This window comes from Mirounga angustirostris, unplaced genomic scaffold, assembly GCF_029215605.1.
Source record: "Mirounga angustirostris isolate CCGP_5_RB_7025 unplaced genomic scaffold, mMirAng1.0.hap1 SCAF_9, whole genome shotgun sequence".
Taxonomy (NCBI): domain Eukaryota; kingdom Metazoa; phylum Chordata; class Mammalia; order Carnivora; family Phocidae; genus Mirounga; species Mirounga angustirostris.
In genome coordinates, this window is record NW_026991717.1 from 77927868 (window position 1) to 77954656 (window position 26789).

At 42.4% G+C, this 26789-nt stretch overlaps 1 protein-coding gene and 1 long non-coding RNA gene across 2 annotated transcripts; both read left to right on the forward strand.

Annotated features, from left to right (window-relative positions):
- Window positions 1–1975: 1975 nt before the first annotated feature.
- FOXG1 (forkhead box G1) lies at window positions 1976–4984 on the forward strand. Its single transcript, XM_045901959.2, has one exon. It carries the CDS (start codon window positions 2603–2605, stop codon window positions 4070–4072), a length of 1470 nt encoding a protein of 489 aa, XP_045757915.1. The 5' UTR covers window positions 1976–2602; the 3' UTR covers window positions 4073–4984.
- Window positions 4985–8191: 3207 nt separating this feature from the next.
- Window positions 8192–26378, forward strand: LOC123862404 (uncharacterized). The gene is made up of 3 exons (XR_006795212.1): window positions 8192–8260; window positions 8728–8800; window positions 26291–26378. It is a non-coding gene; the product is annotated as an uncharacterized LOC123862404 (long non-coding RNA).
- Window positions 26379–26789: the final 411 nt, after the last annotated feature.

The window sequence follows — 26789 nt, forward strand, 5'->3', positions numbered from 1 at the left end:
TCACTATCAACGTTGATAGCTCGGACCCTTGAACTTTCCCACACATAAATATAGCTTAAGTAAGGAAATATGTAGAAATGGGAGGGGGGATACATACATACGGTGTAAGGATAGATGAGGTTAGTCCAATATTCAAAGTTTCTTTATGGTATTCCTAATAGAGATTTTTAAAATCACTAGCTATTTGTAATTGTTATTCTCTTCAGAGTTTATTCTCTCTTTCTCTTCCTCGGGATTTCAAGGTAGGGAGTGGGGTGGGGAGAGTGCAATAACTCCATATTAACCTGAGTATTCTTGTATTCATCAACTGCATTCTTTATATTAGAAGTGAACTTTAATATCACACATAGGCATCGCTTTTTCTTCCTTCCTTTTCTTAAATACTAAATCTGCCAGACAATTTAATTGATAGTTTATCAAAGTGAGTAAATGTTTACATTTTATGACTATTTTACAGAGGAGGGGGAAAGTGCCTTTCATTTATGCTTCTCTCCACCTCCCTCTTCTCTAGGGCTACATCCTCCGTAAAATGTGGTATGTTTCGTACCCATGTGGGATGAAACAGCCTTTGATCAGTGTGCTCCGCACCAAATTCCAATCCCTGGGAAATGCTGGGCCTTAGCCCTGCCCCTGGCCACGGGATCCTTTTAAAGCCCCCGAATCACAATCTCCCCACTCACTTCAGCCCTCAGCCGAACCTTCCCAGTTCTAAAGCCCAAGAAGCTGGGCTTGTGGGACCCACGTACCCAAGGCTTCTAGTTGCCTTCCATCTGCATTCAGGGCGGGAAAGGGCTGGCTTCAGCATGCGGTTATTTCAGCATTAAGGCCCGCACAAATCAAAAGCATTTGAGAAACGGAAAGAAAAAAGAAAAGAGGGAGTGAAAACAGGAAGCCTTAAAAAAAAAAAAAAAAAAAGGAAAGAAACAGCCGCCCACCCTTATTTTCCCTCCCATGTCAACAAGCAAAATGAAACATTTCCGAGGTGATCGCTCGCGGCTACTCGCTTCCAATTCGGATTAGAAGCTGAGGAGACGCTCGAGCGGCGAAGAGAAAACGACACCGAGTCACCCAGCGTGTGAGCGACGGTCTGGAGCAGGAGAGAAGGGGAAGAGACACATATACATAGCATGTGTTACCTGGTTTATTTCGAGATTGTTTGGTATTGTTTTCTCTCTGAGCACCCCTCATTTCGGAAGGCTATCATAGGCGCCCACCACTGAGCCGCCCCCGCCCGCCGCCGCAGCGCCGGGAGCCCCAGGCCCGGCTTCCCCGCGGCGCCCGAGCTCCGAACTCGCCGCCGCCCGGCCGCAGGAACTGAGTAAGTAACCCCTGCTTGGCCCCGCGCTCGCCAGCCCACTTCCTCCTCCTCAGCCCTCCGTTTCCAAACCCCATCCAGACCCTCCTCCCCCAAGGTGCAGGGCACCCCCCTCCCCACGCCAGGGGTGGGCCCTCCCTCCCCAACCATCCACAGCCTCGCTGGAGTGTTACCTACAAGGGGCACAATTTTCCTACGGGCTCAGAAATGCCGACCCGGGCCTGCAGGGCCGACTCGGGAAAGTAGCGCCTCGCCTCTTCCTCCTCCATTTCCTGCCCTGTCCTTGCATCCTCTCCCTGCACTCCCACTCTTCGCTCCACCACCGCTGCCGCCGCCGCCCCCGCTTTTAAAAAAATAAAATTGAATACAAACTTTAATCAATAACGACAAATACTGACGCTCAAAAGAAAATGACCCAGTACAGTGAGAAGGCAGCCGGAAATGTGAGATATTTGCCCTACGAGGGGGATTTCGGTTGAGCAGCCCCGCAGGGTGGAGGGGGTGGAGGGGGCGCAGAGAAGGGCCGCGGCAGCAGCGTGCTCCCGGCGGTGTATCCCTACGCGGTTCCGCGCGGCCGGGAGGCCCAGGCCCGCGGTGAGGGGGAGGCGAGCGCCGAGGGGGCGGGAGCCGGCGGGCGGGGCGGGGGTGGGTGGGCCCAGATCCGCCGATTGGTCGACGGCAGGAGAGACGCTCCCGCACGCCGCCGGCTCTGATTGGCCCAGCGGTAGGAAAGGTTAAACCAAAAATTTTTTTACAGCCCTAGTGTGCGCCTGTAGCTCGGAAAATTAATTGTGGCTATAGCCGCCTCGATCGCTGTCTCCCCAGCCTCGCCGCGGCCGCTCCGGGACGCGCCCGCCCGCCGCCCGGCTCTCCCCCCCTTTGGGCTGCTGCTGCTGCTGCTGTGACTGCTGCTGCGAGAGGAGGAGGAGGAGGAAGCAGCAGAAGGGGGGGGGAGCGGGGGGTGGGGGGGAGACCAAGAAGTAGAGTTGGGAGCGAGGGAGCTTCACCCCCGGGGCGGTGGTTGTTTCTTTTTTCTCTTTCTTTCTTTTTTTCTTTTCCTTTTTTTTCCTTCTAATTCCTGAGGGGTGGTTGCTGCTTTTGCTACATGACTTGCCAGCGCCGGAGCCTGCGGTCCAACTGCGCTGCTGCCGGAGCGCTCAGTGCCACCGCCGCCGCCCGCGCCGCCCGCGCCCCGCTCGGCACCCACCGGTCGCCGCCGCCCGCCGCGCCGCTGTCCCGCTCCCGCGCCGCCGCCGCCGCCGCCGTTTCCCCCCCGACGACTGGGTGATGCTGGACATGGGAGATAGGAAAGAGGTGAAAATGATCCCCAAGTCCTCGTTCAGCATCAACAGCCTGGTGCCAGAGGCGGTCCAGAACGACAACCACCACGCGAGCCACGGTCACCACAACAGCCACCACCCCCAGCACCACCACCACCACCACCACCACCACCACCACCCGCCGCCGCCCGCCCCGCAACCGCCGCCGCCACCGCAGCAGCAGCCGCCGCCGCCGCCGCCGCCCCAGGCCCCGCAGCCCCCCCAGGCGCGGGGCGCCCCGGCAGCCGACGACGACAAGGGCCCCCAGCAGCTGCTGCTCCCGCCGCCGCCGCCGCCGCCGCCGGCCGCCGCGCTGGACGGGGCCAAAGCGGACGGGCTGGGCGGCAAGGGCGAGCCGGGCGGCGGGCCCGGGGAGCTGGCGCCCGTCGGGCCGGACGAGAAAGAGAAGGGCGCCGGCGCCGGGGGGGAGGAGAAGAAGGGGGCGGGCGAGGGCGGCAAGGACGGGGAGGGGGGCAAGGAGGGCGAGAAGAAGAACGGCAAGTACGAGAAGCCGCCGTTCAGCTACAACGCGCTCATCATGATGGCCATCCGGCAGAGCCCGGAGAAGCGGCTCACGCTCAACGGCATCTACGAGTTCATCATGAAGAACTTCCCCTACTACCGCGAGAACAAGCAGGGCTGGCAGAACTCCATCCGCCACAACCTGTCCCTCAACAAGTGCTTCGTGAAGGTGCCCCGCCACTACGACGACCCGGGCAAGGGCAACTACTGGATGCTGGACCCGTCGAGCGACGACGTGTTCATCGGCGGCACCACTGGCAAGCTGCGGCGCCGTTCGACCACGTCGCGGGCCAAGCTGGCCTTCAAGCGCGGGGCGCGCCTCACCTCCACCGGCCTCACCTTCATGGACCGCGCCGGCTCCCTCTACTGGCCCATGTCGCCCTTCCTGTCCCTGCACCACCCCCGCGCCAGCAGCACTTTGAGTTACAACGGCACCACGTCGGCCTACCCTAGCCACCCCATGCCCTACAGCTCCGTGTTGACTCAGAACTCGCTGGGCAACAACCACTCCTTCTCCACGGCCAACGGCCTGAGCGTGGACCGGCTGGTCAACGGGGAGATCCCGTACGCCACGCACCACCTCACGGCCGCCGCGCTCGCTGCCTCGGTGCCCTGCGGCCTGTCGGTGCCCTGCTCCGGGACCTACTCCCTCAACCCTTGCTCGGTCAACCTGCTTGCGGGCCAGACCAGTTACTTTTTCCCCCACGTCCCGCACCCGTCAATGACTTCGCAGAGCAGCACGTCCATGAGCGCCCGGGCAGCGTCGTCCTCCACATCTCCGCAGGCCCCCTCGACCCTGCCCTGTGAGTCTTTAAGACCCTCTTTGCCAAGTTTCACGACGGGACTGTCCGGGGGACTGTCTGATTATTTCACACATCAAAATCAGGGGTCTTCTTCCAACCCTTTAATACATTAACATCCCTGGGACCAGACTGTAAGTGAACGTTTTACACACATTTGCATTGTAAATGATAATTAAAAAATAAGTCCAGGTATTTTTTATTAAGCCCCCCCCCCCATTTCTGTACGTTTGTTCAGTCTTTAGGATTGTTTATTATTCTAACAAGGTGTGGAGTGTCAGCGAGGTGCAATGTGGGGAGAATACATTGTAGAATATAAGGTTTGGAAGTCAAAATTATAGTAGAATGTGTATCTAAATAGTGACTGCTTTGCCATTTCATTCAAACCTGACGAGTCTATCTCTAAGAGCCGCCAGATTTCCATGTGTGCAGTATTATAAGTTATCATGGATCTTTATGGTGGACGCAGACCTTGAGAACAACCTAAATTATGGGGAGAGTTTTAAAATGTTAAACTGTAATTTGTATTTAAGAAGCATTCGTAGTAAAGGTGCCCAAGAAATTATTTTGGCCATTTATTGTTTTGTCCTTTTCTTTTAAAAAACTGTTTTTTTCTTTTGTTTACTTTTAGACCAAAGATTGGGTTCTAAAATGCACTTGGTATGCTAAGTATTAAAAAAAAAAAAAAAAAAAAAAAAAACAAAAAAAAGGAAAGTTGTTTCAGTTGGCAGCACTGCCCATTCAAATGAATCGGAAGGGGACAAAATTAATGATTGCCTTCAGTTTGTGTTGTGTATATTTTGATGTATGTGGTCACTAACAGGTCACTTTTATTTTTTCTAAATGTAGTGAAATGTTAATACCTATTGTACTTATAGGTAAACCTTGCAAATATGTAACCTGTGTTGCGCAAATGCCGCAAAAATTTGAGTGATTGTTAATGTTGTCTTAAAATTTCTTGATTGTGATACTGTGGTCATATGCCCGTGTTTGTCACTTACAAAAATGTTTACTATGAACACACAGAAATAAAAAATAGGCTAAATTCATATATATCTTGATACTTTTGTCTCTTTTATTAAATAGAGCTAATTTTTAAAAGACCATTAAAGTTCTAGGGAATTTAAAGGCTTTTTCAGCCAACTAAAATTAACTGCTCCTTTCATTTGAATTGAGACTTTAAAAATTAAAATAGTATTTTTTTTCCATTGTGGAATCAAATTTTACAAGGAGCAGGCTATTTAATAAACACTAGCTTTAAAGAAAGTATAGGCTTTTCAGCTGATATCTTCATGTTTCTGTAGATATACAGCAAAAAAAAAATGATAATTTTATGTGCATAGCTATTTACCTTGTGTTTATTTTCAAATCAGTTGATAGAATGCTTTTTATATATTTTGTTTCAGGTATCTTGTTTATAGCATTTGGCAAATTATAAATAAATATATGTATATGGTTAGATAGAAGTGAATATAATGCACACATATGTAATATATATATATATATATATATATATATAGAGACACACAGAGCCCTTCAGTTCAGGTACAATTTGCGCTATGAATGCTGCAAATATTTTTGTTTAAATATTTGTATTTATACTTTCTAAGTCAGCATTTATTTTTGTGGCTGTTTACCCACAATGAAAGAGTTCTAATAAAGATGTGCTGAAGTTGCAATATAGATTTGCTGAAGTGATCACCTGTTGTAATGACTTGCAGATCAATGTTTATATTTTATTTTTCATTATAACAACTTAAAATTCTAGATGTTCAGAAGAAGTAAAATGCCTCTCTCTCCTTTTCTTTCATTTTTACAACATAGAGGTATTTATTTGATTCCCTTTTAAATGTCTGTATAATTTAATCTAGAGATTTGTTCCTTTTGCTTACAGTCATAATTTTGTTTTAACTTACAGTATACATATGCATGCATATATATGCATATATATCAATCTGAAACAAAATGAAAACATTTTTTGAATTGTTTCAGCATCCCAATTGCTATGGCTCCAGAAAATAATTAGAAAACCTAAGTAAAAGGTTTAGTAACTAATTGGATCCTGTGGAGAGTCTATGGAGGACAAGTTGTTCATTTGTTACAATTGTATAGTCTGAAATGTGTTCTGCAGTAATGCAATAAGCTGGCTACTTCTTACAATGGGCCCAATGAAAAATAATCTGTCCCCAAGATGTTATCGGCAAACACTTAGAGAGTTGCTCAGGGAAAAAGAAAAAAAAAAGAAAAAAAGAAAAAGCTTAGGAGAGAAGCAAGCTGACTCAAATAGATTGAAATAGAAATGCAGAATAGTTAATACTAGGACATAAGGATGGGTGGGTTGTGGAAGGAAGAGAGAGAGGAAGAGAGAGACAGAGAGAAGAAAGGGAAAGAGGATCTTTGGTGGGGAGAGAGCATCTCCCACTACCAAAAAGAAATAAAGAAAGAAAGAGGACAGAGAATGCTATCTAAGAAAGATAGAAAGATAAAGTCCAGGAAAATTAAAAGAGCTGGAACCAAATATACACAAATGGGAAACTGACTAAAATAGACCAAGATAGCTAGTTTAATTATCTCTTTTAAGTAGACTGGACATGATTTTATTTTCTTAGTAAGAGAGCAGTTTCACCAGAGGTCCAACTTTCTTGAAATGTAATAGTTCTTCAGAATGAAGCATGAAAGAAAATTCCACAAATTGTTTTAGAAGCCAAATTTATGATTGATATTAAAAATAGTAATAGAGTCCAAGTGAATGGGGTTAGGCAAGGGAAATCCCCATTACATATTTGTGAACAAAAACAGCTCAAAGAAAACATGTGTTTAGACTGAAAAAGGTGATGATGTATTGTTTGCTTTTACCATGGATTTTATTTGTGGAATGAGAATGTATTGGCACAGAAGAAATAGTCTTTTGCCTACCAAAAGTTAAAAAGTTGAACTCTTGTATTGTGGTAAAAGGGACATAGAGAAGAAAGAATTCCCCCATGAGGTTTTTTTTTTTTTTTTTTCTGGCCATATTAAATAAGTATACTTATTTGTGATAAATGTTTATTTGCATGATTGAGAAATCGAATTTCAATGGCAAACTCCATAATTTGAGGTCAAGCATAAAATTGACTTCTTTGAACTCATAGGACCTAAGGACTGGAGTGGAAGTTCTATTTGGATACATCTCCAAGTTACATATATAATGGATGTGACTAGAAGTAAGAATAGCTAGTTGAATACCCATACAAGATAGGGAGGAGGATATACAGAGAGAGAAATTTGTGAAGGCCTCCTGAAGCCTAATATGAACATTTCATTTATCTCAATCTGTCCCATCATCTCTCAAGTTATCTTTTTCAAAGGCATACAGTGTTCTAGGATAGCATCTAATAGACTTTTTTTGCAACAAATTGGTCATAATGTTGTGTTGATATTTGTTGTCACCAACCTTTGCCAGTTAAAATTAGCTCATGCCAGAAAAACACTTCAAAACTTTTTGAAGTTTTTCTTCTTTCATACTTATAATTATTTTTAATGAGATGAAGGTTGCTCTTTTTGAGATTTTGGAGCTGAAAATGATCATCATAACTTAAAACTTGAAATCCCAAACTGCAGTTTATCTCCAGGTTTAAAGTATTTCACTTGAATGTGTCTGATACAAAGTTAATACAGATTATTAATATATAAAATATTGAGAAAATAATTTAAACTAGAGCAGTAAGAGAAATCTTCCAAATATGTTTCTCCAACTTGTTACAAAATTGGAAGTCCTGTGAACATGAAGTCCAGAACTAACAAGTTTCAATACAAGTATCTTTATGGCAATGGAAGATTTCATGTGGTTTATATGACTTGCATAAAATCAAGTGTAGAGAGACCAAAAAAATGAGTCTTGTAGAGTATTGATATAATTGTCTATATTTAGGTTGGTGGATATTTCACCCAAAGAGGTGGATAAATTGAATATATTTAGATGTGGTTTTTACAAAGTGTTTCCTACAACATTGTTGAGGAATTTGCTTGTGTTGAAATAATTTTGCTTCTGAGAATTTAATTTTATAAATATCTAAAGTGGCTAGTTGTGTTTGGAACTAAATGCCTGCTGGAGAAATAGGCTAACAAAGGGTGAAGGTGAAGATCATTAGAGGTTTTAGAGCTGGCTGAGACGGGTTGCTGGGGTTGTATAACTGTGCCTAGAGGGCGGGGTTCCTGTACATTCCTACTTCACCAGATAACCTGCCCCCAACACCACTCCAGCTTCTGCCAGACAGATGGAACTCTCCAACGTGAAAATCTGCGCAGCCATTCCAACAAGCGGGGTAGGTGAAATTTGAATTAAAATTCTTCCCTCCCCCCCCCCACTTGAAGCCCCAATTGAGGCCAGATCCTGTAGATATGGAAAGAATAGGGGTCATCTAGATTTTCCTTTCTCGAGTACACACGTCTGCATTCTTCCGAAGAACTACCTACCTGTAAGAGTTCAAAGGGGCTTTCATTCTCGATTTTCTTTTGCGTGTTTCTCTTTTGCGTGTTCTCATCCCAATCATTCCCTTTTCCCTACCCTCCCTCTAGGGCCTCCCCTCCCTCCAACCACCAGCAGTTAAAATAATCCACCTCTCAGTTTTTGGCCCCCAAATCGACCTTTTCCCCATTCTGGCGGTCAGTTCGACTGGACCATGTCCTGAGGATGTAGGCCAAAGTGGCTCCGGGGAATATATGATGTAATGTTGTGTTTGAGTCTCTTTTCTCCCTTCCGATTTCTATTTGTTTTTTCCCTTCATCCAAGACTCCGCCTGGTGTTGGCCGAAGGATGCCGAAGAAAAAGCTTTAAGGACTGGGACGCTCTTACCCCAAGATTGGTAAGTGCAAGTGCTTTTCGGAGGGAGGAGAGCTATGCCAGATTGCTTTTGACTAAGGCTTAAACCGCGACTTTGACGTCCGGGGCTAAAGTGCTCCTCTTTTTTTTTTTTTTTAAAAATTTCCTTAGCGGGCGCGCTATCAACAGAAGTAGCAGAAAGAATGCATGATTTTTCCACGTCGGCAGAAAGTCACCGTGGATCCCTAAGTAAAGAGGATGAAGACATGGCAAAGAGGGGTGAAGAGCAAACGAGTCGAATTTATGCGTAGGAGGGGATAGTGGGAGACTGAAATAGGTCCCAAAGTGCAGAGTAATTCAATTCGTGGAAATAAGATTTCTGAGTCTTGCCGCAGCTTCCAGAATACCCTAACGGACCTTTCTTAACGTTCAAACTCTCACGCATTTGTTCTCCCTATTTGAGACAAAGCTCTTTGCTCCAGAGCCAAGGACTTGTCTAATTCTAAAGTTCTTTTTTCTTTTCTTCTTCTCTACCCCCGACACTTTTTTTTTTTTTTTTGTAGTACGCCCCTCCTCCCCCTATTTTCACACTAACTTTGCCAACCTCTCCCAGATCTGGCCCTCCGCCCCCAGCTCCTTGGCCTAGGTCAGGCGAGGGTCCCCGCGGGATTTAGCGGAACTGCTCCAGGTACAGTGCGGCTGGACCGCGGTGGGAGGCTACTCCTCCGCCCGTTCGGAGGACTCGGGAAAAGCGCACCGTTCTGGGCTTGACTTTGTCCCTGATGGGAATATCCCAGTTCCCCGGCTTTGGGACTCTCAGGCAAATAATTGATTCTTAATGCACACTTAGGAGACGGCGGTGTAAGCTCGAGAGCCTGGCTGTCCCGAGAGTGCCTGAAGCGCGCCAGACGCACGCTAGCTTCACCCGAAGCGAATTTGGGGCCCTCGCCGCGATTTCCTATTAGCCTGCCCGGCGCCTCAGGGACTCCCGGGTGAAGCTGGAGAAGGGCACGGTGGCGCGGCAGGGACCCAGCGGCGTTGTTTTCTCGGCCTTTGGAATCGAGTAGAAAGCGATTTAGGCTGCTGAGTCGGGGCGGCGCTGGCGGCGGGTAGCGGGGTAGGAGAGGCGCTTCGGGAAGTGGCGGCGGAGATGCCGGCGGACTCGAAGCCCGACGCTGAGCAGGGAGCAACAAGGTGAGGGCGCTCTTGCCCAGGACAAGGAGAGCTTTGCGTTTGGTAGCGCGCACTGGCTGATGCCAGGAAGATCGACTCCACAGCCTTCCTTGGCTGGCGCGCTTCCCCACCTTTTTTCTTTTTATTCTTGTTTTTCCCCCACCCCTCTCCCCCTGAAAGTGGTTTCTTTTTGTTTACCTGGTGCGGTTTCAGATCTCAGCACTTATCTGCTAGTTGGTAAAACTGTTTTCTCTGTAATAGACATCTTTTCTCTTTTCCACTCCCTCCCCCTGTTCTATTTCGCTTTCTACCCCATTTTCCTTCCTGTCCAAGCCTGTGGGCCAAGGTGAAGGGTTCTTAAAGGAAAAGAGCTGGCCTTGGGATAGGAGTTACCTTAATACTACGGGTGGCCCTGTGTTGGAGACAGGGTGGCCGGGGATTTGGGTGGGCAGAGAGCATCCCGCGGGCGCGGGAGATTCTCTGGCGGTGGTTCAGCCTTGGAAAGAGGAAGGGGAGAAAAGGACAGGCAAAAGAGAGCTCGTCCACTTCCGACTGCCCCCATCCCCCCTCATAAGACCCAATTTCGGTGCTTAACTCCATCCTCACCTGGCCTTCTATCAAAACGTGAGGTAGGCAGAAACCTTGAAATTGTCATCAGAAAATGCATTTAAAATAATATCAAATAACTCTCAAAATTGTGTCTGTGGGGGTGAGAAGGGAGATGAAACGCCCCACGTCCTTTTGGTGGTCTGTTGCTTAACCCGTATGATCCGCTCCCCTGATCTTTGGCCTTGCGGAAAAGCTGCACGGGAGGAAAGCATATTGCACGTTGCGAGATTTGGGGATTCGTGTCCGAATGAAATAAAGTGTTCCGTTGCCAGACATGTTTGGTTATGCATTTTCGCCTTAGGTTGAATTTTCCTACAGGGCTAGCACTCCCTGAATTGGGTTGTCTTCTTCAGTTTTATCCTCCCCCCCCCCTTTTGTTCCCCTTAGTGTCTCATTCTGTGAATCAGAACACGTTTAAAGTGCAAACGTATCTTACTCCACGTCTGTAGGGCAGACGTTGATGCCGTTGATTGGGCAGAAACACCAAAAACTAGCGGTGTTAGGGAGAGTTGTTTCTCGGTTCTTTCATTTTCTCACTGCTCTGAAATGTAATGACCTGATCATTGTTGTTTGGAGTTAAATTATCTGTTAAATTAACCCTAAACAATAACTGATGATATTTTCCATTGGGGTCTGGCTGCTCCTGGATGGGAAAGAGAGGAGTCAGAGAATGCTTGGTCACCTAATAATATAATCAAAACCCATGTTTAGGTGCTATTATGTAAGAAAGATAACTTTCAAAGAAGCTGAATTTCATAACTAAGAAATTCTTTTAAAGGCCTGTGCCCCAGAAGGACCACAGTAATTCAAGGATGAATGTAAATAAGGATCTTTGTTGATTAAGAAAAAAAACACGAACACCGTATTTTCATTACTCTTCAGAACCTAAATACTCAAAATCATCATACACTGGTTCTTGCTAATCTAAATTAATTCTGCCCTCCAAGGATAGTCTGAAAAAGGAAATTTAATGTTAAGCAAAATCTGAACCATTCTAGATATGGATTTCTAGAAATCCAAGGCATATTTATTTCTTTCAGTCAGACACTGTTTTGCAATCATTGTATGAAACAGTTTTGGAATAACGCAGATGCTTTTTCCCCCTTTCTTGTTTCAGACTGCTTGTATATGCAGGCATAGGTGTGAGAGCTTCAGGGTATATTGAAGAAATTACATTTTTCTTATTCATTTTAACAAAAGGACCAAAAAAATCTTTAAACCCAAAGTATCATAGTAGTTGAGAAAAAAATCTTTAAAAATAGTAAGCACTATTGTGTTTCCTATTAAAATGTGCTGAATAATTAGAGGCTATGATAAAGGTTGGAAATTCAGAACAAGGAAAAGGAGATAATATTATTATTTGATACTTTTATAATTTTTATAATTAATAATGTTTTAGAGTTTGACAAAGCTTTCTTAGAAAAAGTGGAGTACTTCTCCCACCCCTTCAGAAATACTCTAGATGGGCTAACGTAGGATCAGGTAGAACTGGCAGCAAGCAGGGCTTGTTTATTTATTTTCCTAGTAGTAGTAGTAGTAGTAGTAGTAGTAGTAGTAATAGTAGTAGTAGTAGAGTTGAAAATTTTACTTTTAATTATACATTGCAAGCTCTGATTGCAGGTTGGAAGACTAAAATCGATCATTCTTACATCGATAGTGTTGTCTATTACTGCATTGATTTGTGTTTATTTATGCAGAGGCTTTCAGTTATTTACTTACATATTTCAGCATCTGCCTCTTGATTATTATTGCAGGTTGGTTTTAATGAAAGAGCTTGTACAGGAAACACATTTGACAGATCAATTTTAAGTAAACTTGATAGTGAATTATAGCAACCCAAGGAGTTTACAAAATTACTTATTCGTACTTGCTTTTTAGCAATTAGAAACCTGTTTCTGATTAAAACTTCATGCTACTTGAAAACTTCCATTCTTCTCTTCACATATTGTATTGATGTTTCAATAAAATAGAAAAGCAGATGATTTTATTATCTCAGATATGATAGAGTGAAACCAATGAGTGAGCCTTGTCTTTTTCCTTTGGCATGACTGGATTTTCCTCATAACAATAAGCTGGCCGCTGGGTTTACTAAAGATGTAGATGAAAAATCAAGGGGGAGCAGGATTTGAATATAGAAATGGTATTGTTAAGTTATTGGGGGGGGATACTCATGCTGAACAGGATATTCCAGAATTCTTCAGTATATATTAAATGCATATATACACTCATCTGTTCTATTATTTAGTATGTATCTGCGATTACACTGTATGAAGATAGGCATTTCTCTTGAACTAATAGCTCACACGTGAATGTTATATATCAGGGCTCATTTGAAGAAATACAACAGCTAAAGACCACGGGGTGTGTCTTTTATAGGTACAGGCAATTGTGGGAGATTGAGATTCATTCGTGTTTGTGCTTATTATCATCACAAAATGTTGAAAGATGACTTGGAAATTGAGAAAACAAGGGGTCTAATTTATCGAGGGCTATTTACTCCTCGTTTCATAGGATTTTGCTTGCAGTTTGGAAGATGAGTCTTTCTTTCCTAGTAATTTGGCAGACATCTACCAATTATGGTTAACAGTCATATCCTTCATCTCTTGCATCCCCTACTCCTGCCACCCCCTCCAGTATTTGAGAGAAATATAGAAAGGAAAAGTAACCGAATTCTTTCTTGAGAACGAAAGGGCCTTGGGAGATGGAAAGGGAATTAATCTCTTCACCCTGGTGAGTTTTCCAGAAACTACTTATCCTCAGCTTCCGCGACGTGAGAGGTGGAGCCTCACGGTCCGGCAGCTGCAGGCAAAAGGTGGCCGAGCCCGGGGACCTCAAGCTTTGCAGAAGGTTGAAAGGAGGGAGAGATTTGAGTTTGTTTATTTGGTTTATTTTATTTTTCTATCCTGTGCCAAGCCCTTGAAGTTAACACAGCGACATAGCCTTTTAAGACCAAGCACTCTTGGCATTCTTTCGAGATTGAGATTCCAGAGCATCGGATGAACAGGATTTATAGCTAAAGCGTGCTCACCCACCCCTCCCTCCGTCTTTTTACGCACGCACCAGCTCGTCCTCACGTGCACGGGGTAGTGGACAGTGTTGACTTGAATTGCTCTCGCTTGCTCCAAGCCTTTCCTGTGAATGAACCCGAAAACACTCGACAGGTCGTGAATAATCGTTTTAATGAGTGTGCAAAGCGTGCGACGGAGTGCACCGAGCTGTCGGGTTAAACAAACAACTTGTACCCTGACCAAATCCGATTGTTAAAGTGCAAAGTGATGTCAGTACCATTTCCATTGCCCTTCGGAAAACCACAGATCTGACACGCGGGAGTCCAATTTTCCCCATTAAAAAAAAAATAACAATATTTTCCAACCGTGTATGTGATCTTCTTTAAAATATTAATCTGAGCCAAAGGAAACCTCATTTGAGAGTCAGAGAAGTAGTCATGTCACTGCTTCAAAAACAAATCGAAAGGGAAAACGAAGAAGAAATCAGAACAAACGTAGTCTCAGAGAGGATTTTTTGATAGCTCACATGTCATTGCTGATCGATATTGTAAAAATCTTACACATATATAAAATTTTATAGCTCACCACAAGCAAATATCAAGGTAAGTGTACCTAACCAACTGGGATTGGTAATTAGCTTCTGTACTAAGACTGAATCTCTGTACCTGTAAAAACTTTCTGTTGAAATTTTAACTAAAATATTTGCTGTTATATATTAGCCTCTGAGAGAATGAAGGGACAAGTAGTTTCCACATTTATGCTCTCAAGGAAAACATTTTGGAGGAAATTAATGGGAAAGGAACCCTGATGGGCCACCATCTAAAACAATAACAAAAAGCACAAGTGAGCTCTTGACGGATCACACACTTTTCCCTTTCTTTGCACAACTGCAGTGGGGAAATATTTTTGTTTCTTTCCATCCAGTTAAACGATCTACTTGGAATCAGCCACATGTTCTCCTTTCCTTGTTCATTCTTTTATCTTCTTTCACAATTCCAAACACCAAATACTACATGAAGAGTAAGAAAATTAAACCTCAAAAGATGTAAAAGAAATCTCTTTTACATATCCCCTCTAAAAATTTTGTGGAGAAATATGTAAAATGCTTCCCCTGCCAGCACCTCATACACACTCAGGAGTCAAGCAAAATGGCCAAGATGCTCGGAAATCAGTGTATTAGTTCTAAATAACTAGCTTCTTCAACCAGTAACAATATGGGAAGATTAAAGTTTATATTTTCATTGGATTAAGAATCACAGGTTATGTATTTTTCTTTATTAAAGACTGAAAATATATCATGTACTATAGTTTGTAGCAATGAAATGTTAGGGATATGGTACATTTGAATATGGGAGTTCAGAAGCATTTGCTTACTTAACTCCTCCTAGCCATACTGTCCTCTACATATCTTTCTTTCTGACCATCTTTCACATATGAATAGTTAATATACAACCAATTGCAACTAAATGAAATAATCCACCTAAAACATGACTGAGGTGTTTGATGGAGTAAGCAATTTCTATGAAAGTCATTGTAGTTTTGTCTATTATGGTTGCTAGTTTTGATACATCTGTGTTAATTTAGCACCAATTGGATAAAATGGAAGGTATTGAAATTCAGTTTCCATCATCAAAACTTGGAAAAGACAACCAGTAGTTTAGGACTGTGTTTTGGTTGATTTTGACTGTTATCTAGTGAATGTCTGTATCAGAATATCAATTCAGAATATCCTTTATTTTCTAGGAAATTTGACAAAAAATGACTATCAAAAACTAGGGGCTTGCATTTTTTATTGTTTTAAATATTTCTGGGCACACAACAGACTGTGCAGTTATTACCTAAACAGATTTCTTCTCTGTGGGCTGACTGAGTTGAGGAATTTTAGGAGTCACTGAAAGAGCCACATCCATTTCTGTTTTAAATGCACAAACAGCAAAGCTAGAGGGTGCGTCTGTTTTTGTGTGTATATATGTAGTTAAAGAACTACACTATCAAAACATTAATTATATTTGAAAGAGAGCAGAGAGCTTGTTGTGGAGAGAATTGCATTATTGAATTTATATTCCACGGAATCTGTCTGTGGAGAGGGCTGAAATTGTATACCTGTCTTATATGATGCACCCTCTCCAGTGAGGTGCATAACAAGAGCAAAGAGAGGCAAACTTGGAGGGCAGTGAGCTTAGATATTTGGATGTCCTAAGCAAGGGAATCCACGTGCAAATGCAAATCACATGAAGAATAAGCACGGGGTCTTTGTTCTCTGTCAACAAAAGCAAATATAGTATTTTTCCTCTATCAAGCAAATCAAAGAATGATCTTAGCTGAATTTGGAGGAGGGAAAGAGGTTGAGTGACTAAGAATATTTCAATTACCATATTTCTGATCCCCAAGTCCTGTTTATTTCACAGCTGCCAAATTTTATATCCAAAATTTAGACTCTCTTCCTCCCAAATCCTACACTGGTATGAATCATCCCTGATCATTTTTAGTTTTTTGGCTTAATTACCAGTTTTCAGCTTTAAATTACCAATAAACTAATTAATCTGACTAATCTTTCTAAACTTCTGTTGAATAGTATAATAGCTGCAATAACAACAAAAATAAAATAACAAAAACTGCAGCAATCATGACAGAAATAAATTGTTAATAATAATGCCAACAATAATAGCAGAAACAATTTTAAAATAATTTCTCTGGTTGACAGGATGAAGATGGACTCCATTTCAGTCTGAAATGTGTTTCATGGCTACAATCGGGCATTCCTCTGATTTGTTTCACTGGTTAGATGGATGATCCATTCCAGTCCAACTCAAGTGTTCTAATAAAGACTCCCTTGGTCTAATATGGTAGGTCTTTTTAATAGCACTAAGTGCTTTTGTACCCATTCCTCTTCATTGCTATAGGCATGTCCCCCTTGGACACGATTCCCAAGTAAATCAGTCTGGGATGGAGACTGTAAACAGAGGCAGACATGTGAAGGGATTCTTGGGTAGAAAGACCTGGTGCCTTCTGGCTGGTGAATGGGCAAGTTGTATTTGGGAATCATGTTCACAAAGCTGAGGAGTTTCAGAAGGACGAAGTAACTAAGGTTCCTTTGAGTCTAAAGAGAACACTGGCCCTGAGGAACTCATCCCAAAGGGCAAGACACAAAAATCAGGAACTAGGTCCCCCTGATCACCAACTCTTTTGATTCCTTTCTGGATAAAAAGACAGAAAGGGGACAATAAAATGAGGGAAGTAGAAGTGAAAGGAAGAACTCAGGTTGAAGATGTTAATAACTAGTGGTGATCCAGGCAGTAAAGCTAAGCCTGTCTCCTTAGGAGGAGGTAGAGGTGCTTTTGTCAATTGTAAACCTGCCAAGGTTTACTGTCCTACGTGCAAGAACAGCCACCAGTTCCTGAGTCTAGGTTCTAAAGAAATCTATCAGTGAGTTTGTACCTGCAGGGATCTAACTCCTCTCAGCCGAATGTTCTCCCCATCTCCTAAGCCTCTGTCCCTCCTCCCACCCCAAGAAAAAGGAAATGAAAGAAAATAAAAATCAGGTGGGGAGGGAATGAGACTCTGTTTGTCCAGCAGATGTTGGAGTTAAAGCAGGTTGTTTGATAACTGCCTTCATTTGTGAAGGGGAAAGAAAGCTGGTTAGGAGATGAAGGGCAGTTACAGGAGAGGAGAGCAGGACTGAGATAGAAATTCCTCAGCAGCCCAGCAGCTAAGGCCAAATGGAAACAGACCTTAGTTATAGAAGAACAGACTGGGAGCACGGAAGGGTGACTGTTAAATCTTTAGGCTTTGTTGTGTCTTCCTGCAAATCAATGTAGCCCTGAAAATTTATGAGAAAATAAGATCTGTATGCCTTGTTAAAAAACAAATTACAAAAGAAAAGCATAACTATCAATAGCCAGTTTTGTCTTCTAGAAAACTTTTTTCTTTAGATATTGTCTTCAACTTCACATATGCACACAGTCCATAACTAAACCCAACAGTAGTTGAAGGAAGCAAGGGAGGGGAAAGAAAGGAAGGGCTGGCTTTCCTGCTGGTAGTACCGGGCTTCTATCTCTGCACCTTTCACAGCAGGAAGGCTGAATAATCTTTTTTTCGTTTGTCTAGTTTTTTTTTTTTTTTTTTTCATTTTAAAAAAATATGAAAATATTCCTGTTCATGAGAATATTATTTCACTAAAGATCGACCAAGACTGAGGAACTTTCATTTCTAGGGATAAGTTCACTGAGGTGATGCTCATTCTGCAACGGGAGTAAGGTGACTGGCTGAAACTGTATATCGCTTTGCTCTTCAGTGGTTCCCCAGGCTTTCTCCGTGCACTAATAATAACTAATAACTACTAAGTTCACTTCAGCTCTTCTGGAAGTACAGCTCTGCAACTTGAAATCAAACTGGAGCTTTCCATATAAAATCCAGTTCTAATTAAAATAATATTTTAAGGAAAATATTCTGTTATTGTAATTTTTATTTGAATTTTTCCTTTGATTCTGAGACAAGTGTCATTTGTTTCAGGAAGAAAATTAAAAGAAATCAATATTTCCAGTAAAAGTGCCCTCAATCTTGTTACATACACCCCCAAAGTATGGCTTTTAAGAATTTATTTTCAAACACTTTGGCTTTAATTGTATATAACTGAGAACCTCTGAGTCATTGGAGACATGCCTAACTAAAAGACACTAAATTAATACTTTTATAATGGGAATATTTGACAGAAAGTAAAGATACAACAAAAGCAGTTATTTCACAAAGTAGTAAAAGTCATGCAGACATTTGCGTGCACTCAGTTTATGCACTTATTTAACAAAATTAATAGGCTTCTATATACCAATATCTTGAAAAATCTTTAACCAACATAAACCAGATATTCAAATGTTTATGCATTTATATACACATATATATACATTATATATGCCATGTTGCATATAGTTCAAATATGTATGTTCATTTCTTATAGAAACTAAGAACTAAGCAAATACTAGCATTTGTAACTTTTTACCACCAGTAATTGGGGTTTCTGATCTGTAAACAATGAAGGAAAGCCAGAACCACTACATTCTGCTTAGACTGTATTAAGAAGCAAATATAGGTTTCTTTCTGTCTTGGGCTGTTGCAAGAATAAGGAATTTAGGGATGAGTGGAATTGTGATCTATATGTTTTCAATAAACCAAGATGTGGTAATTTCATTCTTTAAACATTAACATCCTACTATTAAGGAAAAGACATAAACAGTTTCAAAGATAGTGGAAGTAAGCGCAAGTCAAGTGATATTTTGAAAGGAATGGTTTCAAATGATGCTAATATTTTTTTCCAACAAAGAACTTTTCAAGGCCGATACAGCCAGCTCTGTTGCACAAGTGGCAAAGCAAATATTTTAGAAATGGGCTGTGGGGGGACTTCATGGACTGACACACTTTGAATATTTATGAAGAGTAATATTCCTTTGAAGAGGGTCAGGATTGTCTATCATGCTCCTTAAAAATGGGGAACAGGTAGAGGTGGAGATTTGGGGGAGGAAAAGTTCAAGCATCCTAACTATTGCTAATGGTGAAAGAATATGACCTGTGTAGAACAGGAAAGTTTTTCATGCCATGAGAGAAGCTGCAAAAGTCTATTGGTCCTGTCATGTTTAGTCTCTTTTAGGTACACATTTCAAAAACATAGCCTTTCCACTAGGCTCTCATCCGCAGTTACGGCTCACAGACAGCAACCAGTTTGTATTAAAGTGTAGTCCAATGCATCAATCCAGTTTGGAAAACAGTGGACAGGAAAAATAAAGGTACAGTTTTATCAATGAAATTCTCATTGGCAGTTGGAGAATAGGAAAGAGGGAGGCTTCAAAACAGGGTGGTGGGAGGAGAGTAATATTCTTTAGGTGAGTTTTGGGAAGATGCTAAGTAAAATGTTCAGAAATTGGGATTAATCGAGCAGTTTAAATACAAATCTGCCGGAAATCATGCTCTGTGCGAATGAAAATGAAGGAATTTATGCATATTCTAATTTTCCTTCTTTGGCTGCTATTTTGGAGGAAGAGACTTCTTTTGCTGATGGTGGGACTTTTTTGTTCCGCACAGGAAATGTGTAAATGAACACAAATGTTATTTTTTTTCCTCCTTTCCATTTCTCTCCTCCCACCCTCCCTCCTCCCCCTTTCAACAATTATAACTTGTTAGGGTCCTCAGTTCTGTGGCCACAGATCCCAGGGTTTCTCCCCATTTCCAGGACGCCAGAGGGCAGGCAGTGCAGGGAAGGGGAGTTAGGCTTCCTCTGGGTCCCTAGACTTTGGGAAATTAACCTACAGCTTCCATTTCATTTTTGGACATTCAAAGACAGCAGGAAGTGAGAAGTCCTACGTTTAATGTGATGAAAATTCATCTCAAAAGCCATTTCCTCTCACGACTGAATTCTCAGTGAAACTGAACTGAGGAGAGCTTAAAAGTGATCTCATAAACCAAGTTATGGAGATCCATTGACCTTCAGCACGGAGTCGAGCTTTTCCCTCTCACGCCTTTGGGAACAAACAGTACTGGTGCATTTTAATTATATTAAGACCAGCAAGAAACTCTTGGTTGGCCTATTCTGATGTAAGCCGCCTAATGCTGCGATGAAGTGAAGTGGAACGCTGTGGTGGTTGTGTGTCTCGTGGCGTATATAAGGGACTCCCGAGATGGTTCAATGAGGTGCGTGGGGTGAAGGTAGGGGCGGGGGCGATTCTGTCCACGGGGAGAGAAAGAGGGAGCGGGAGACCGAGAGCTTGAGAGAGAGAAGAGGTGCTCTCTTTCCTCCGGGTCCCGCATTGGCAGGCCACGCTGAGAGCTCCAGAATTAATTCGGGGACGGGGAAGACATAGTGAGACTCCGAGTTCCTATCTTCTTTTCTACCCTCTGGATGAAAGCCCCGGAGCCAACGTTATTCTTAACAATTTAATTTGAAAAGAGCCCCGTGGTGCACTCCCCACTCCCCCCGCCCCCGGCTCCCTCAGCCGCTCACACAGCGCCGCCCCAGCCCCGGCTTCCGCAGAGGCCAGAGCGCCTCTGCCCGCCGCACTCGCAGCCCCGCCGAACCCGGCCGGGGCCTCCGCGAAGGAGGGCGGCGAGAACGAAGCCCCTCCCCCCGGCCCCCAACCCCCCGCCCCAACCCTAACACGAGCCCCTTCCTCCCACACACTTTCAGTGCCCCCATCGGAACCGCGGTGCCCCAGAGTGCCTGCTTTCTAACGTTCCGTCCGCCAGGACCCCGTCCCGCCTCCCACTTCAGTCTTCCTCTCTCAGGAAGGGGGCGCCGCTCGGCAAGCGCCGGGCCGGTCGGCACGCCGCTCGCGACTCGAGGCCGAGCGCCCGTTCCCCTCCCCGTTCGGGTGTGGGGGGTGCGGAGTCGCCTAGGAAAAGGCTGCCAGAGGAGCGCGGCCCCTTCCCTGCCCAACTCACGTCAAGCTTACAGCCACATTTAGGAACCTCTTCGGGAAAGCTCAAAAATCCCCATTTTGCAGAAAGCCTGCTATGATGTGATGGGACCCTGTGGTCAGAGAAACCCTGAGAGGCTTCGCACGACCTCGGTTCTAGAGTCAAACCCTGCTCAGGGCAATTTCTCCCGCGCACTCCGCATCGTGCACTTCCGGTCTTCCTGTGGCGCCCCGACCGGCTCCTACCCCCGCACTTCCGCCGAATCACGTGGCTGAGGCATATATGGAGAGCCTTTTTGAATGCCTTTCTGTAGCTGCTGGGGCGTTCACCCGCTCTCCGTCATTTCTCTTTATTCTGAATTTCCTTTAATTTCGTCGCTCCCCCCCACCCCCGCCACCCCGTGGGGAGTGGAGTGGAGGAGGGCCAGAGGTTGAGAGAAAAGGCCCATTGAAGATAACCGTTTTTTTGTCTTTTCAGAGCACCTGCCCCTTTCTGAATTCCCTGGAGGAATTCACATCGGCAACTAAGACTCAGGCATCTTTGTTTTACCCCAGGGCCTACACTGGTATCTGTACTTAGTAGGCATGCAATAAATGTAGAAAGAATTACTGAGTATGCTGCTTCTTTGGGCACAGGTGGTTAGGGTTAGTGAAGAGCCTCAGAAATCAGCTGACCTCTGACTTGGGTTTTGTTGAAGAGTGTTGAGAGGTTGATAGATAAATGATTTTTACAGGCATTTTGATTTTTTTTTATTTTTTTTTTTTAAGGGACTTCCCCAAACCAGTGAAAGGAAATCTCTTAGAGTTGTTGAAAATGTTTTCTCGGACTTACTCGTGTGTATGAAGTAAAATGCTGTGATTTTTAGAATTTGGGGGTGTATCAGCCCTTCTGTGGTTTTTCCTTTCCATTTTGCTTTCTTTTACTTTCTATGATGAGAGGTCAAGATCTTATGAAATTAATCTCTTGTACCCAATTTGAGGCAGTAACTAATTTCTCTTTTGCTTTCCTGCTGTGTCATAATTTAACCCTTGGAAGCCTTAATTGACTTCTGCGTTGTGTCTTCTGTATCATTCAGCTGTTCTTGTTCTTTACAAAAACATTTGTTTTTAAATGCACTAAGAACTTTAGAAACAGGAGAGAAATTTTATAGTTGTGAAGTTGTGAGACTGACTTCGGTCAGTCAGCATATATTAAATGAATGTTCTACTAAGCACTGGTTGTGTAACCCATAGATTAGCCCCTAGAGTATTTAATGTCCCACTTTCATTGACTATAAAATAGTGAAAATATCTAACGAATGTTAGTAACCATGAACGGAATTTGAAAGGTTACAACTGCTAATCAAATTTAAAGCATATTTATTAGCATCATTATTAAGAGGCATCTGAGGGATACAAATAAGACCTGTTCTTATCCTCTGGGAACTTACAGTCTAGTTGAGCATAAATAATGTGAACATAAATTGATAGAAATAACTACCAAGCAATATTCAGTGTCTGGCATACTGAAAACATTCAGTAAACAATTGGTCACGTATTAACTTGCAGTCACGCCATTCTTCTAACAGAAATATGATATTGATAAGAAATAAAGGAAGGATAAATGAGGAAAACTTTCATGGAGGAAATGAGTTTGTCCTTTATGTGCCACATAGGAAGATGAGCATATGCAAGATGTTTGTGTTTGAGGGGGTAAAGGTGATATAAAAGGAGAATGAGAAAGGTGTTTGGTGAGATGGAGTTCGGTGGTAATTTGTAGGAAACCTTAAAGACCACGTAGAGGAGTTTGTATTTGATAACAGAAGTGATAGAGACCTATTGTGACCCTATGTGCAGAGGATGACTTTATTAAAATTGAGATTTATATTTAGAATGATTCTAGTTAGCAACTGAGTATAGTGAAAATTGAGGTAGAAAGTAGGAAAACAGATTCTGGTGCAGTTCTGGAATGGGATACTACTACAGACACAGAGCTATGACAAGGCCCTTTCTCCCCAGTTTTTATACAGTGGGAATTACATTGAAATGATAAGATCAACAATGAGCCTTGAATGGAGCAAGAGCCTTGAACGGAGCAAGAGTACCCCTGAAATCCAGTACTACTCCTTTATTTCTTCATTGTTGGTGGTACTAGGAGATATTAGGTGTTGACTGATGGAAACTAATATCACGATATCTTCATCACCAGTTAAGCTCAAGATACCTTTCTCAGAGCATCTTTACTCATTATTCAACTGTAGTGGTTCTTAACTGTCTCAACTGGGTGTGATTTTGACACCCTACCACCCTCCCTGCCTCCACCTCAGGAACATTTGGCAATGTCTGGAGACATTTTTAGTTTTAACAACTAGGAGGCCACTACTGGCTTCTAGCAAGTAGGAGCCAGGGATAGATATTGCTAAACATGTTACAATGCATGGGCGAGCCCTCCACAGCAACACATTATCTAGTCCAAAATGTCAATAGGGCTGAGGTTGAGAAACCGTCAGGTATGGGAATGAAGCATGAGCTCTAACTCTGAAAGCTACACAATGAGTCCCAGAACCTAACTTCTATTATATAACAACTTCAATTGGCAAAATGTTTTATTTGTTTGGTGAGTCCAGTGTACCTCTGAAAATAGCAGTGGCTCTGTCTAGCCCTGAGGCCTTAGAAACAGGAAAATCAGAAGGGTACCTGCTTGGATTTTCTACTTTTTATAAAATGGAGTTAGAAATCTTCCTTAAGGATTTGTCATCTAAATGTTATTTATTAAATTGATAAAATGTGCCTTTGGAGTTGCTTAGCAACTTATGGAAAGCTTGCTTTTTAGAAGTTCATTTGTTTGTTTAAAACTAGGGTAGGTTGCATATTATTAGCTACATTACATAAATCAACAAAGAAATGTACACTGAAAATGGAATAAGATGTTTCAACACATTTTGTGCTCTCCGTGTCTGGCAATTAAAACACTCTAATTGTCTGGTAGAATTGCATGAAGTATTTGACAAACATTATTTATGTATGAAACTTCAACATAATATTGAGTATGTAAGAGAACCAAAGGGGAAAAATTAAGCAGGTTTGTCATAAAGTATGTGTTTATCTTAACCTTTCTTCTTCAAAAATCTTACCTACTAAGTACTTTTATCAGACACTAATTATACTCTTTCAGAAAAGAATTTCTCCCAACACCCTTCAGTGCCTGCACCCTTTAATCATATCTCATTACATCTACCTAATCCATATCTTTTTCACATTGCCAGGGCTCATTAACAGTTTTAAAAGCCAATCTTGGACATTATTATTCCTTGTAATCGAGATGAAAATAATGCCAATAATATTTTATTTCTAAAATGTAATGGATCATTTAAAATTTGTTCTGAAGCCATTTCTACTTTAAATATTAATGAGAAATTAACTTTCAAACATGCATTAAGCTAGCAGGAATGGTGAGATGTGTCTGAAAACCCTGAAGCACCTTTTTGAAGGAGAAGTTATTTTTATAAGCTGTTTTAACAGTGGATCATCAGTCACTTTGAAGGGAAGTGATCCTTGATTAACAGTTGGCTGATATTGTGCTTCCACAGATGTGTAGCAGCAATACAGGTGCTACCTGTGAAACAGGACAGGTAATTCTCAAGATCTGAGCATCTTCTCTTTTTTTTTTTAAGATTTTATTTATTTATTTGAGAGAGAGAGAGAGTGAGAGAGAGCATGAGAAGGGAGAGGGTCAGAGGGAGAAGCAGATCCCCACTGAGCTGGGAGCTGGATGCTGACTGGATCCCTCCTGGGACTCTGGGATCATGACAGTTGCTTAATCAACCGAAGCCACCCAGGCGCCCCTGAGCATCTTCTTTGTCTGACTGAAAATGTAAAAAAGTTTGAATGGGCCTTCATTTTTGTGTATTGCCCCATTTAATTGTTGTAGACAAGACAAACCAAATGCCCCACTCAAATAATGAACTATACATGGACATCATATTTCCCATATATTTAAAGAAAATATTGTAAGTATGGGTAGTCCTTTATTCTTTTTGATATCGCATTTTTAGAAAAGGACACCTGGATCAAATTTGCAGTTACATAGAGACTCTTGATAATTACTTTTTAGGACTTGAAAGTCAAATCCTGCCTCTTGGGATATAGCTACATATGACTAATTCATTATTCTCAAAAATGGAAGCTTCATCCACCATTATAAGTGAGTTTGAGATTCTTTCTTGAAAATTATCATTAAGAGTTTTAGGAAAAGGGGTGCCTGGGTGGCTCAGTCGGTTAGGCGTGTGCCTTCGGCTCAGGTCATGATCCCAGGGTCCTGGGATCCAGCCTGGCATCGGACTCCTGGCTCAGCGGGGAGTCTGCTTCTCCCTCTCCTCTGCTGCTGCCTTGTGCGCGCGCTCTCTCTCTCTCTCTCTCTGTCAAATAAATAGATGAAATCTTTAAAAAAAGTTTTAGGAAAAGCTTTATGGTCCATTATTTATTTATTGTGCATATACTATTAAGCTATAGTGTTTGGAAAAAGAAACACAAACCCAAAGTCATTGTTCCAAAAAAAACAGCTTTTGTACAAGTACCTCAAGCTGTTATCCAGTAGTAATGGAGATGCAATAAAGCTTTCATTCAGCTTTGATTTTTTTTCATTTATTAGTTCTGCCAGACAGTAATTAGCTCTTATTTAGGACGTTTTATTAGATACTTTTTTATTTTTTTCTTTGGAATATATATTTTTTCTTTTAGAGTTTTATGTTTCTTTTGATTTCTCTCCACTAATATGGTTTAGCTTGTTGTTGACTACAGTAAACTGTTAAGAACAAAGTGAAACCATGATAGTTGGTGAGTTTGGTGTGCTGTGTCTTATTTTTTATAGTTGCTAAAGATAGAGTAAGATAATTAGATTTTAGGATCCCTCATATTTTAAAAAATACTCTTGACCTTTTTTTTAAAAAATTCTTTAAAATTTTTTATTCATAATTTTTGGGGAGGGTAACCTTGTGTATGCGCAATTATACACAACAATTTTTCATGTGTTTTCTTTTTTGCTTTACTGAAATAGTTTGTGTATTCAGATCTGACCAAACTTTTACAGTGACACCATAGACAATGCTTACTTTAATGGAATTTCCCTCATTTTATTATCAGTTAAATTAGTTCTACTAATAAAAATAAAATTTGGTGAATGTAACAACATGCTATAATAGTACAAGAATTTAAAGAATTACAAATATGGTATTAATATAGTTTAAAAATTTTTGCTTTTGTAACTTAATGTTTATCTGTCTATTTATCTCTTATTATTAAGAAGTTTTGCCTTTTCTGTATTGATCATTTATTTGCTTGTCCTTTTCATGTTGTTATTTTCAGAGGTTTCTCATTGGCCAGTACAGTGAAGGTTGATGGCATGATCATTCACTTCACATCAAAGGATATCTACTCATCAGTGTGCTGTTGTCAGTCAGAGGTTTCCAAGTATGTTCTCCAACTCAAAGAAAAGTAGCTGGATCCAGGCAGAGACGTGTCTGGGAACTCCATAACTATGCATGCTGTGTCTCCAGAGAAAGCTGCTTCGGCATTCTTCCTGGTTTTTGTTTTTGGAATACTTTTCCCTACAGTATTCTCCGGACTCTAAACTACTAGAATAGTTCCTAAGTTCATCCAGATCTTTCCCATGTCTGAATTCTTTTTTTTTTTTTTTTTAAAGATTTTATTTATTTAGTTGACAGAGAGAGAGGGAGAGAGCACAACGGGGGGAGTGGGAGAGGGAGAAGCAGGGAGCCCGATGCAGGGCTCGATCCCAGGACCCTGACATCATGACCTGAGAGGAAGGCAGTCGCTTAGCCAACTGAGCCACCCAGGCGCCTCC

Coding starts and splice junctions, on each gene's coding strand:
- FOXG1 (XM_045901959.2), top strand. CDS start 2,603: ATGCTGGACATGGGAGATAGGAAAGAGGTGAAAATGATCCCCAAGTCC.